Consider the following 12,167-nt stretch of genomic DNA (forward strand, 5'->3'; position numbering starts at 1 on the left):
TAGGCTGTATGGTTTTCAATCAACTGCCAGGTGCAGCTAGAGTGAATTAGGGTCACATAGGACACATTTTGCAATTGGCACAAGATCAATATATTTTGGCATGTAGCCAATACAATATAATCACATCCAATAAATACCTAATCACTATATAGTATAGTGTAATGTAGTGTAGTGTAGTATGGCATAAAGTAGTACAATATAGTTGCATAGTATAGAACAGTACAGTGCAGTGTAGTATGGTACTGTATAGTATTGTACAGTATAGTGTCAAAGCAGTTTGATCAGGGACCTAACTTCAAGTTTGATTCATAATTAATTAAAAAAAAAAATTATACTGGAATAAAATATTTAAAGTAGGCCCGATACTCCCTTGATCAGAGTTAAGGTTAAATTATATATATTGGATATTTTGGTGTTAAATTAAGGTTAAATTATATATATTGGATATTTTGGTGTCACAGTGAGTAATAATGAATCCTAATTAAGTCATAATCGTAGATAAATTGGTTGCAGTGAAAGTACGTGGCATCATTGATCTGCTCTCCTCTCCTGAATGTAAATAGCAAATAAAGTGCAGATTCTCTCATGGCGGTGCTACCAGTGAACTCACGGTTGAATCGGCCGCCTTGACCGGGGAGCAAGCGACGGGTGGCGGAGAGAGAGAGAGGTCCTCCCATGTGATGTGACCGAGGCCTGACGGACCGTGCCTGTGTGTTATGGCTCCTCCTGCTACAGTGGAACGGGAATAACACACCGCCGTACGCGTTTTCTCTTCCACCGGAGCCGCGGCTAGAACATGGCACATCGTGCAGTGTTGACGAATATCACATAGTCGATGTGCTCGGCGTCGCCTCTTCTGCTGTGGAAGGCTTCGACATTTCCTCAGGATTAACAGCACCCCAAATGAACTCCGTCAGAGCCAGTAACGTTAGCAGAAGACCCAGGCGAGTGTCGAGGCCGCGCCCGGTGCAGCCGGAGAGGAACCACCAGGAAAGAGGTGATGTGAGCTAGCCTCGCCGGGCGTTTTGTCAAATGCCTAGCCCCCGGTTCTGAACTGTGTGTTTAATGGTTGCACTTATTAAAATTATGTTGTTGTTCACCTGTGCTGCGCCCATTATTGCAACGCTGGTTGTTGAGGTGGAGCAGTAGGGGGCTACTCGCAGCCTCAGAGGGTCGCCGTGCAGCCAGGAAACACCGAGGCTTTTGTGCGTGAACCTAGCATTCAGGCCGCGCTTTGTTTTGCTTGATTTTTGCCCCGACACGGCCTTTCTTCCCCCCGTCCGGACTCACACCTCAGCCGAATGTACCTATCCGGCCAGTCCACGTTACATTCGCGATGAAACAAACAAGCGGCTAACCACGGTTCTCTCGGTTCACGAGTGACAAACGCAAGAGTGGGATTCACAAACAGTGGTTTTGCCCCTTGTCGTAGCATGCTAACTGGGGCTAGCCTCTGCGAGTTAGCTGTTATTATTAGCATTCGTGGCTAGCTACCTTCGCTCTTGTGTTAAAACCCTCAACTTTTATTTGATCTACAACGTTGAAATGTCAATGCACAGGTTTATTGTCAGTGATAAATGTAGTTAGATCTCTGTGACGACTCGGTCACATCACATTTGAGGGGTTTCTCCTCTGCCGCTGTGTGACAGCAGTGTGATGTAAACGAACTGCATATTTTTACAAAGTAAACATTGGAACTAGATATGCTCTTAAATCATCGCTGCCATCACCGATGCGAGAGATCTTTGCTTAAGTGAATAATAACATTAGGGATTGGTTCTTGAATCTTTATTTGAGGTTGTCAGGTGGATTAGTGTCATATTGTGATACTGGATCTCTTAGCATCAGCTGCAGAAGGTTTCCTCTCACTTGTTACTTATAATACATTACTGTAAACAGGAAACACTTAGGTAAAAACCTTGATACACCGCTGAAGTCATGATTACAGAAAATTGACAGTTTTCCTTATCCTAATAATTAATAGGTTTCCGGGTGCATCTCCTTATCGTGATCCATTTATTCTAAATATTTACAGCAAGGCTCAGTTGTCTTATTAATGTGACTTTAAATACAATAAATGACAGTGTGATATTAAGGTTGATACCACCTTGTCCCCTTTCACATAAAACTGTGTATATTTGCTGCTAAATGAAACATGTTTGTTTGAGTCTAACATGTTGTGAGAATCATTACATTTCTCAGAGAAGTTGTTGCATTTGGCCTGGTTTGCTACATACCCAGTGTTTGTAGTGGTTACTTGCCCAGCAGCTGGGGAGAGTCAACCTTGCAACCAGAGCAACAAGCAGACAGAGTTTGCATCTCCCATCTGGGGTATCTATCAACTCATCATGCCATGGTGAATAGGTTTCCAGGTTGATGTCTTGTTTAGCTCAGGGTTTCTGCTGTGCTTGTTTTTCTGATGATTGATTCCCCTCTTGATAGGATCTGTAATCGAGCTGTAGCACACAGAGCAAGAGACGGACAAAACTTGTTTTGTTTTTCACCTGGGTTTTCTCTAATAGGTTTGATTAAGAACTTTTATCTCAATTCCCTTTGCTAATCTGTTGTTAAAATCTATTGATCATTAGGGACCATCCGATATTATAAAGCTGAAGCTTAGATGTCTGTAGTTAAGCTTTAGTTGAATGTTTAATTGCCTGCCACAAACTATATGAAACATCCAATATCGTTGATGAAGCTAGTCATTGAATCAGGGCTCTAAAGTAGGAAAGACTATGGCACGTTCATGTGAATACTTAATATGAATTAGTCATAGTGCTTGCTATTGAAAGATGACTCAAATCCTTATAGAGCATTCCTGAAACACTACAGCATGAACATGTTGTTATAAATGCATCAAAAATATATTTCTTGTGTTTATCCTTTTGTTGTACATTGTCCATTCCTTTGCATTTGTTTATTGAACATCATTGTAATTGTATTAATTTTTTCTATCTTTTGCACTGTTTGTAGATGAGGACGTTCCTGCAGATATGGTTGCAGAAGAATCCGGTCCAGGAGCTCAGAACAGTCCCTACCAACTTAGAAGAAAGTCTCTTCCCAAGAGAACTGTGTGTCCGACAAAGACCAACATGGAGGTGCATTTACCAGACACACTGAAAGGATTGTAGACATTTTTTATTTTGTTAATAAGCACTTATCAATATTTATATATTTTTAATCCACAGGGTGCTTCCACTTCAACCACAGACAACTTTGGACACCGACCTAAGCGTCCAAGAGTTTCAGGAAAGTGTCCAGAATTACCAGGTTAGAAAAAACACATCACTGCACTTTTAATGTGTCATCTGCAAAGGTGCATTCATCATAGCTTTTCCCAACCGCTCTGATGGATAACTGTGGGGGTAATTGGAGTAGGTTTATGGATACCTTCTCATTCAATACAATGAGAGAACTGTGATGACATATTTATCAGAGAAAAATGTGCTATGTGTCCCAGATGTTGTCTGCTAGTATTGAGCTGTAATGCATCACACAAAGGGTCAAGTCGCTGTTTTCAAATTCTGCTGTGAATAAATGTTCAATTTTATAATGAGAGGTCTGTGGACTGCATAGAGCCTATTTATACAATATGATTTGTAGGTTATGGTATCAACCTCTTGTGTGGTCACCTCTTTAAAAAGCTCTTTGGTAAAGACATGAGGCAGATGCTTGAGTTTCACAAAGTGGAAATTATAGATATGTTATTTGTGGCATTTGGAGTCTTTCTCATACTGTGTAGTGCTAGCCAAAGCAACCATTGTATGCTATTTGCTTTTGGCTTTGCACTTAATGGTTTTGAGATGTCAGAGTACACGGTCAAGACATTAGTCTCTCCTGCTGTGCTCATGGTGGCTCCTCATGATTTCTCTTAAGATCGAAGAGACCTCCATATCGAATTTCATTTAGATGTCCTTCTCAGACTCATTTTAGAGTCTTCATCTTCTCTGCAGAAATATGTTGCTATTGTTATCGTGATCATATACGTCCTGCAGCTGTCTAACCTCACCCAAAACGCTGTTCTTTCCAAGTATTTGATTCTAATTCTGTTGTCATCCTCCTCCCAGCAGCTCCAGCAGAGCAGTACTTGCAGGAGAAGCTTCCGGACGAGGTGGTGCTAAAGATCTTCTCGTACCTGTTGGAGCAGGACTTGTGCCGTGCCGCATGTGTGTGCAAACGCTTCAGTGAGCTGGCCAATGACCCCATTCTATGGTGAGAAATCTTGAAATAGGTTATCTGTTGACTTTCTCCTTATCACCTTGTGTTAGTTATTTTGTGCCTTTTGTGTTTATTTAGTAAATGGGTGGACAGCAGCTTTAAGTTTGGTATCCCACGAATATTCAATACTTAGTTCAAATGTTCTTCGGGCAAGATTCTCATATACATAGATACTTGTTCAACTCATTATGGTTTTAATAGTATTTTCAATATGCCTTTGTTAGGGTTGTGCATCTCATTTGCATTCACAAACAACAATGTTTTTCTCAGTCTGAGTCTGGAGACAAAGAATAGCTACCACAAAAGAGAGGAGGACGCTGTTAACCACCATTCTTCCTTCATGTTTCAGGAAGAGGCTTTACATGGAAGTTTTTGAATACACACGACCCATGATGCACCCTGAAGCAGGGAAGTTCTACCAGATAAACCCAGAAGAGTATGAGCAGCCAAACCCGTGGAAGGAAAGTTTTCAGCAGCTGGTACGGAACCTCCTCTGGCCTCAGTGGTTTACTGCTGATCATTTAAAAAACTTGCTTGATATATTCTTCCCTTTTTTTGCCCCCCCCCCCCCCCCCCCCCCCAAAAAAAAATCTGTCACCATCCTAAAAAGAACCACCAGATTTCATATTTGACCATGAAGCAAATGACACACTGTCACAGCTGTTCAAACAGAGCATTTCTCTTCTTATTCAAGCTTTTTTTTTCTCGATATGCAGTATGTAGTAGCACTGACTTAGCAGTTTCCATCTGTGCGACGTTAAATCCTCCCCTGTACAGACAGCTAATGTCATGTGAAAGGGTAATGCCACAAGCTATGATGGTGACTTTCAGTGAGCGTGATGGTGTTTAAATCGTTTTTTAATGTTATATTGACCTTTCAGGATTGTTTTCCCTAGACAATTTGTTTTCTCGTGAGGACTTGTTCCTCTACATCTAGTTCAATGCCAGTGAAATGTCTTTGTCTTAATTATTTCATAGTGAATAATTTGTTCCTACAAAATGTGATAGAAGAATGATAGTGTGACTGTTTTTTTTTTTTACAGTATAAAGGAGCACATGTTAAACCAGGCTTTGCAGAACACTTCTACAGTAATCCTGCCAGATACAAAGGGAGAGATAACATGTTTGTAAGTGAAATTTTTTTCAACTTCTTAATTTGTTTTATTCTTCCCCCTGTTTAAATGCTCCTGTCATTGACCTAACTTGGGATGTTTCTCCAGTATTATGACACCATCGAGGACGCTCTCGGAGGCGGTCAAGAGCCTCACTTTGACGGCCTCATATTCGTCCACTCTGGTATTTACACAGACGAGTGGATCTACATCGAGTCGCCGATCACAATGATCGGAGCAGGTATGTGTGTGTCAAAAGTCACGATTACCACTTTATTGTGTATTCATTAAGTCGTGTGTCTACTTTAACTCCTATGAACATTCTGCAGCTCCTGGAAAAGTAGCAGAGAAGGTCATCATTGAGAACACCAGAGACTCCACGTTTGTATTCATGGAAGGCTCAGAGGATGCTTACGTTGGCTACATGACCATTAGGGTGAGACGACTTTTGAAAGTTTACACACACGCTCACCCAGTATGTCAGGTGTTGTTGCTAACATTTATTGTGTCCACTGCAGTTCAATCCTGATGATAAATCCGCCCAGCACCACAATGCACATCACTGCTTGGAGATTACAGTCAACTGCAGCCCCATCATCGACCACTGCATCATACGCAGCACGTGCACAGGTAATGATCTTAACGAATCTGTTGTCGTAGCCGCTGGATTTTATGTTGTGCTAATAATTAAATCTATCCTGCTCGTTTCAGTGGGTTCAGCAGTATGTGTCAGCGGCCAAGGTGCTTGTCCCACGATCAAGCACTGCAACATCAGTGATTGTGAAAATGTCGGGCTTTATATCACCGACCATGCACAGGTAACACAAACATGCTCATATATGTCACATATTATGTGAACAGTATATAGCACCTACAATACAGATCAGAGTCCTTTACAACAATGAGTTTACATCAAAGACATGACGTACAATGAACAAGGGTGATGATAATATTATAAAAAAAAAAAAAAAATGTTCCAAATAGCTTTAATCTCACAACATTGTCAATATTTCAGGGAATATATGAAGACAACGAGATCTCCAACAACGCTCTGGCTGGGATCTGGGTGAAAAACCATGGCAATCCAATTATCAGAAGGAATCACATCCACCACGGCAGGGACGTGGGTGTTTTTACATTTGACCACGGCATGGTAAGATACAGCCTACTAGTGTTTGTTGAAAAAATATATAATAAACTGTTTCCTGTTTGCTGACCGCTGCAGTTGTTTGTCTTGACTGCTTCACAATAAGTGAGCAGTTTTGAAGAACTGCCCTAATTACGGTGTCACTGCAATGCCATAGCTGCTCTCATATGAATATCAATTTGTGAAGACTTTCAAGTATAATTAGTGTTTGCAGTGTATATAGTTGAATTATTATTAGGATTGTATGTTGGATTACACAACATTTTTAATCCTGGACACAGTATTTAGTATTTCTCCATTTCCATTTCCAGGGTTACTTTGAGAGCTGTAACATCCATAGGAACCGTATAGCCGGCTTTGAGGTAAAGGCCTACGCCAATCCAACGGTGGTTCGCTGCGAGATCCATCATGGCCAGACGGGGGGCATCTACGTGCACGAAAAGGGCCGTGGCCAGTTCATCGAAAACAAGATCTATGCAAATAACTTTGCGGGGGTGTGGATCACGTCTAACAGTGACCCAACAATAAGGTCAGTGTGGTCCTGATTTCAAAGCTCAAATATGAAACTGAAAGGATTATCTAAATGGTATAGAATTAGTCATTGGTTCATGTCCTGAAATGTCTTGTTTTCGTCCAAATAGGGGCAATGCCATTTTTAATGGCAATCAAGGTGGCGTCTACATTTTTGGTGATGGCCGAGGCCTCATCGAAGGAAACGATATCTACGGTAACGCCCTAGCAGGAATCCAGATCAGGACAAACAGCTGCCCAATTGTCAGACACAACAAGATCCATGATGGCCAACATGGCGGCATTTATGTGGTAAATATTTTAAACGCACCAGTTGCCAGTAAACCCATGAAGTTTATAGATTTATATGAAGTAGTGTTACATCTTGGAACTTTTCACCTTCTTTAGCTTTTAATGCTATCAGTTGGATACAGCACTAATGTATGGGTTGTTGTGTATCACGCAGCATGAAAAGGGACAAGGAGTCATCGAGGAGAATGAGGTGTACAGCAACACACTGGCGGGAGTGTGGGTGACAACAGGCAGCACGCCAGTACTGAGGAGGAACAGGATACACAGTGGGAAGCAGGTAAGACTACACGACAGTGACAAGTTCAATGTTGAGGCATAACTGTAACGTCACGAACCAGAAAGAGCCGATGCACAGACTCGATGAGACGATTGGTGTTTCCTGATGTGATGAAGTTACACCAACACTTTTGTCATTCTCACATTTATTTACTAAATAACAGTCTTGATCTTATGTGGATATATATATATCTATCATATTGACACACATTTATAAAATGCATTTTATAATAATGTTTTTTTCATTGAAACAGGTTGGGGTCTACTTCTATGACAATGGCCATGGGGTGCTGGAAGACAATGATATCTACAATCACATGTACTCTGGAGTTCAAATTAGGTGTGTTGGAAATCGAAAGTGATACAAAAGCTGTTGTTTTGATGCGATGACCGTCGCGGTAGTGTCAGCTGTTCCAGGAAGGAATTGCATGTAGCATTGTTGGATCAGTGGATCAACTCTCCCTTTTGTGTCCTTTCTTTTTACTTTGATAGGACTGGCAGCAATCCCAAGATCAGGCGGAACAAGATCTGGGGAGGTCAGAATGGAGGCATTTTGGTCTACAACTCAGGTGAGATACCAAGAACCGGTTCTTGTTAATCAGCTGTTTGACTATCATGGCAATGTTCCTCTTCTCTGTTTCTCTTATGACAAAATACAAATGTCCGTTTCAGGCCTGGGCTTTATCGAGGACAATGAGATCTTTGACAATGCCATGGCTGGAGTGTGGATCAAGACGGACAGCAACCCCACTCTGCGGAGAAATAAGATCCACGACGGGAGAGATGGTGGGATCTGTATATTCAATGGAGGAAGAGGTAGGTCATCAATTGGTACGCCGAAAGTAATGGTCAGAAGGGGGACGTCTGGATTTCATTTTGCCAGAGCCAGTACAGAGTCGCAAATAAATTTTCAATTTGTCTTTTTTTATAGTTTCTTTAATTGACTTTGTCATTGTGTATTTTTAAAGGTTTGCTAGAGGAAAACGACATCTTCAGAAATGCCCAAGCAGGAGTCCTCATTAGCACCAACAGCCACCCGGTCCTGCGGAAAAACAGAATATTTGATGGTTTTGCTGCAGGTGAGTAAAACCTGTGCGCGAGCTGTCATTATGTACATTTGTGATTAGGTCTCTGATTCTCAATATTAAAATATGTCAGTGTAAGCAAGCAGTTCACTGTAATATGGAATGTGTGCTTTGTGTTTTTTTTAATTGCAGGTATTGAGATCACCAATCATGCGACAGCAACCCTAGAGGGCAACCAGATCTTCAACAATCGCTTCGGGGGATTGTTTCTTGCATCTGGTGTCAACGTTACGATGAAAGGTAGCGTTTCATCTCAGAAAGATTTTAACACTTTATATTGACAAATCTTCAAATGCAAGTCGCATGAACCTCATTAATTTCTGCTTTCTGTCCTCCAGATAATAAAATAATGAACAATCAAGATGCAATTGAAAAGGCTGTTAGCAGAGGTCAGTGCCTGTACAAGATTTCAAGTTACACCAGCTACCCAATGCATGATTTTTACAGGTAATGTATGTTTGTATTAAGTAGAATATGCTGTTTCATATTTCGTGTGAAAGTTAACGAACACGCTTCTGGTTCCCACAGGTGTCACACCTGTAACACCACAGACCGCAACGCCATCTGCGTGAACTGCATCAAGAAGTGTCACCAAGGACACGACGTGGAGTTCATCCGACACGATAGGTCAGTTTCACTTTCCCATAGTACTTCAAATGTTAGTTTGTTTTGTGACCACGGAGCGACCAAATGAAACCCTGACCTTAGGCTTACAGCTGCATAAAACCAAATTAGTGTTTCCATCCTTGATTGGTGCGATCTAACAGGGTTTAGAAAGGGATCAATCATCACATCATAAACAGTAACAATTAGAGACAGTTTGGCGCAGTGTTAATTTTGGCAGCTATTTTTGATTTAGTCTTAGTCTTTTGACGAAAATGCATATTAGTTTTAGTCACCTTTTAGTCATTTTAATCCTTCTTAGTTTTAGTCTAGTTTTAGTCGACAAAAACAAATTCCATTTTAGTCTAGTTTTAGTCACATTTAATAGCCACATTAAACTCCTTTTCTATAAAAACATATAGCTGCAGCCTAATAGCTTAAAAATATATATTTAATTTTAAATGTGAAAACAAAAAGGGAGAGCAGGTCAGACTGGAGCCGGACACAGAAACTGAACATCGGTACAAACCAACTGCAGCTTCTGCTCTGATGAAGAAGCTGAGGGGCTGATCTCTGAGCAGCTGAGACCAGAGAAACTCTGGTTTTCACTGTTTCCATAGTTAAGAAGCAGTCAGTCACTGAGAGGCTGCTCATAGAGAACGCGCTCTGCTTTCACTGTGTCTCTCTGAGCGAGGGCGGGGGGCGGAGCAACGGACCGGAGCGCTATCTGGGGCGCACACACACACAGACACAGTCACTCGCCCGCTCCTGATACTTCATGACGGCCTGGTACAATGATGTTTTAAAAATGATTGTGACTTAGTCAACCACCAACATTTTCGTCTCGTCTCGTCAACGAAAAATAAAACAGATTTCGTCATAGTTTTTATTTTCAAAGATTCGTTTTCGTTACATCTTCGTCTCGTCTTCGTCATGGAAAAAAGGTCGTTAACGAATATGTTTCGTCTTCGTCTTCGTCAAAGAAATTAACACTGGTTTGGAGATCAGGCAATAACAAATAATCTTGTTGTGTAAACATAAAATGCATTGCACATTTTTCTGTGCATGAGCTCATAGCAGCTGATCAGCAGAGAATGCATCTTCTGTCCATGTTTATCTGCTGAAGACAGCCACAGGGGCTTAAAAGGGAAATCTACTCAAATCACCAAAAAACATTAATTCAATCAGTGAAATGCTGTCAATCAAATACAGTGGAGATGAAGACAGTTATATCTACCAACAGATTATGTGGGATAATGAATAACTCTTTAAGAGTGTAGAGTAAAGAAAACATTGAATATGAACGACAGACCTAAAACAAAACCAGGGACAATTAAAATGTGCACAACCCACTTAAATTTAAAGGAATCATATCCTGGCAACTAAAATACCAAATAAGGCAGTTAGAATCTGTAATTCACTGTTTTCTTCTTGCTGAAAGTGCATTAATGGAAATTTTGAAACATTAGTTCATGTACACCTTTTATTGGTAAAACAAGAAATAGCGTTTGCTAAGGATTATTTGTTAAGTTTAATATATCAATCAGCCCCCAAACATTATATTATATTATTGTCCAGAGTTAATACATGCAATATAGATACTATATCAACTGTGTTGTCTTCTGTTTAGCTCCATGGAGTTTAACTAATGAGATTTCTCCTTCTTCTTTCATCTCCACCTCCAGATTCTTCTGTGACTGTGGTGCAGGGACTCTGTCAAATCCATGCACATTAGCCGGAGAGCCGACTCACGACACGGACACACTGTATGACTCAGCTCCTCCTATAGAGTCCAATACACTGCAGCACAACTGAGCTCCAGAGCTGAAGCCCCCTTCACTCCAGCAGTAACGGACACAAGACACTTTACGTTGTGCGGCGGAGGACAAAATCCAATCTAAAGTACAGATTCACTTTGACAGAGCATAAACAGTGACTTAAAAAAAATAAAGACTCTACACCAATATGCTAAAAGGAGACATTTAGAGGGAAAACCTAAAGTCTGATGGATGCCTCACCTTTTTTCCTCCTCAATTATTTTACAAACAAAAAAAGACTTCAGTGGGACCGAGCAGAGGAGCAGCTGACTCAGGGGTTGTGTTGGTTCAGTCAAGTTAAGGGAAACTGATGAGATGGACAAAAAGCCACAGGCTCTCCTGCTACCGAAGAAGTGGAGGAACGAGGTCCTGCAGTCATGTACAGTCAGGGGAGGCACAACTTTTCTCATGAGGAGGCAAATTCTCCAAAACACAGCAATGCTTCCATCACTGGGCAACCGACGTGCTCGTACGATACGTACGGGAAAAATGACCTAGCACTTCAGCTTTTTCTTCCCCCCCCTTGAGACAACTGTTGAGATTTTGATTTTAATGCTTTTTGTGTAGTTTTGTATTTTCATGCAAAAATCTTACTGTACTTGAATGTCTTTATTTTATTAAATGTGTTTAAATTTTTGTTGTTATACCCTAGAATTGCTGTAATTATACTCATGTCGCGGTATCTAACTTCTTTCTATGAAAGAGATCAGAGAAAAGAGAGGAAAACACTAAACCTGTTCTCCAGCAACGTTGACTCACTTACATTTTGCAATACAGTAAAATAGATGCTGCGATGTGCTTTCACTTGTAGACGAGCGTTGTCTGCGTTAGCGAGCTGAACCGTTACATCTGTTTTACATAATCTATGCATATTTTCTGTTTGTCATTCAAAATCCAGCATTGTTTCTTAAGCCTGCAGTCGTTTTACGAGTTTAGGAATTTAGTTTATAAACTAGATATTGCCTTTTATTTAATATGAAAATTCAACAGACTCATCTGCTATGACATGGCTGATCAGCTGGCTGGGGTCCAGGTATTATGCATCTGTTGGGACATTTGTATGACTGTACCTGGGGTATATTGATTT

The 12,167-nt window shown here is 40.9% G+C and overlaps 1 protein-coding gene across 3 annotated transcripts; it reads left to right on the forward strand.

Annotated features, from left to right (window-relative positions):
* Window positions 1-702: 702 nt before the first annotated feature.
* Window positions 703-11,716, forward strand: fbxo11a (F-box protein 11a). Of its 3 annotated transcripts, none has more exons than XR_009923914.1 (22): window positions 703-997; window positions 2,974-3,098; window positions 3,189-3,270; window positions 4,068-4,212; window positions 4,568-4,697; window positions 5,262-5,345; window positions 5,439-5,571; window positions 5,660-5,766; window positions 5,849-5,960; window positions 6,042-6,148; window positions 6,346-6,483; window positions 6,789-7,006; window positions 7,119-7,299; window positions 7,454-7,576; window positions 7,830-7,915; window positions 8,068-8,144; window positions 8,248-8,391; window positions 8,544-8,654; window positions 8,793-8,900; window positions 8,999-9,049; window positions 9,189-9,287; window positions 10,949-11,088. XR_009923914.1 is itself a non-coding variant. In XM_062400720.1 (22 exons), the coding sequence occupies exons 1-22, from the start codon at window positions 904-906 to the stop codon at window positions 11,076-11,078; spliced, it is 2,643 nt and encodes an 880-aa protein (XP_062256704.1). In that variant the 5' UTR covers window positions 707-903; the 3' UTR covers window positions 11,079-11,716. The 3 variants fall into 3 exon arrangements, 2 of the variants coding, with proteins under 2 accessions (XP_062256704.1, XP_062256705.1); XM_062400720.1 differs by having other exon boundaries at window positions 707-997; window positions 8,999-9,107; window positions 10,949-11,716; XM_062400721.1 differs by having other exon boundaries at window positions 707-997; window positions 4,071-4,212; window positions 8,999-9,107; window positions 10,949-11,716.
* Window positions 11,717-12,167: the final 451 nt, after the last annotated feature.

This window comes from Platichthys flesus, chromosome 12 (assembly GCF_949316205.1).
Source record: "Platichthys flesus chromosome 12, fPlaFle2.1, whole genome shotgun sequence".
Lineage (NCBI taxonomy): Eukaryota > Metazoa > Chordata > Actinopteri > Pleuronectiformes > Pleuronectidae > Platichthys > Platichthys flesus.

What these genes read in the sequence shown, in the direction of transcription:
- fbxo11a (XM_062400720.1), top strand. Translation starts at nt 904, where the DNA reads ATGAACTCCGTCAGAGCCAGTAACGTTAGCAGAAGACCCAGGCGAGTG. An exon ending in GAGGAACCACCAGGAAAGAG is followed by an intron (nt 998 to 2,973) that starts GTGATGTGAGCT and finishes CACTGTTTGTAG; the next exon opens with ATGAGGACGTTCCTGCAGAT. An exon ending in AACAGTGACCCAACAATAAG is followed by an intron (nt 7,007 to 7,118) that starts GTCAGTGTGGTC and finishes TCGTCCAAATAG; the next exon opens with GGGCAATGCCATTTTTAATG.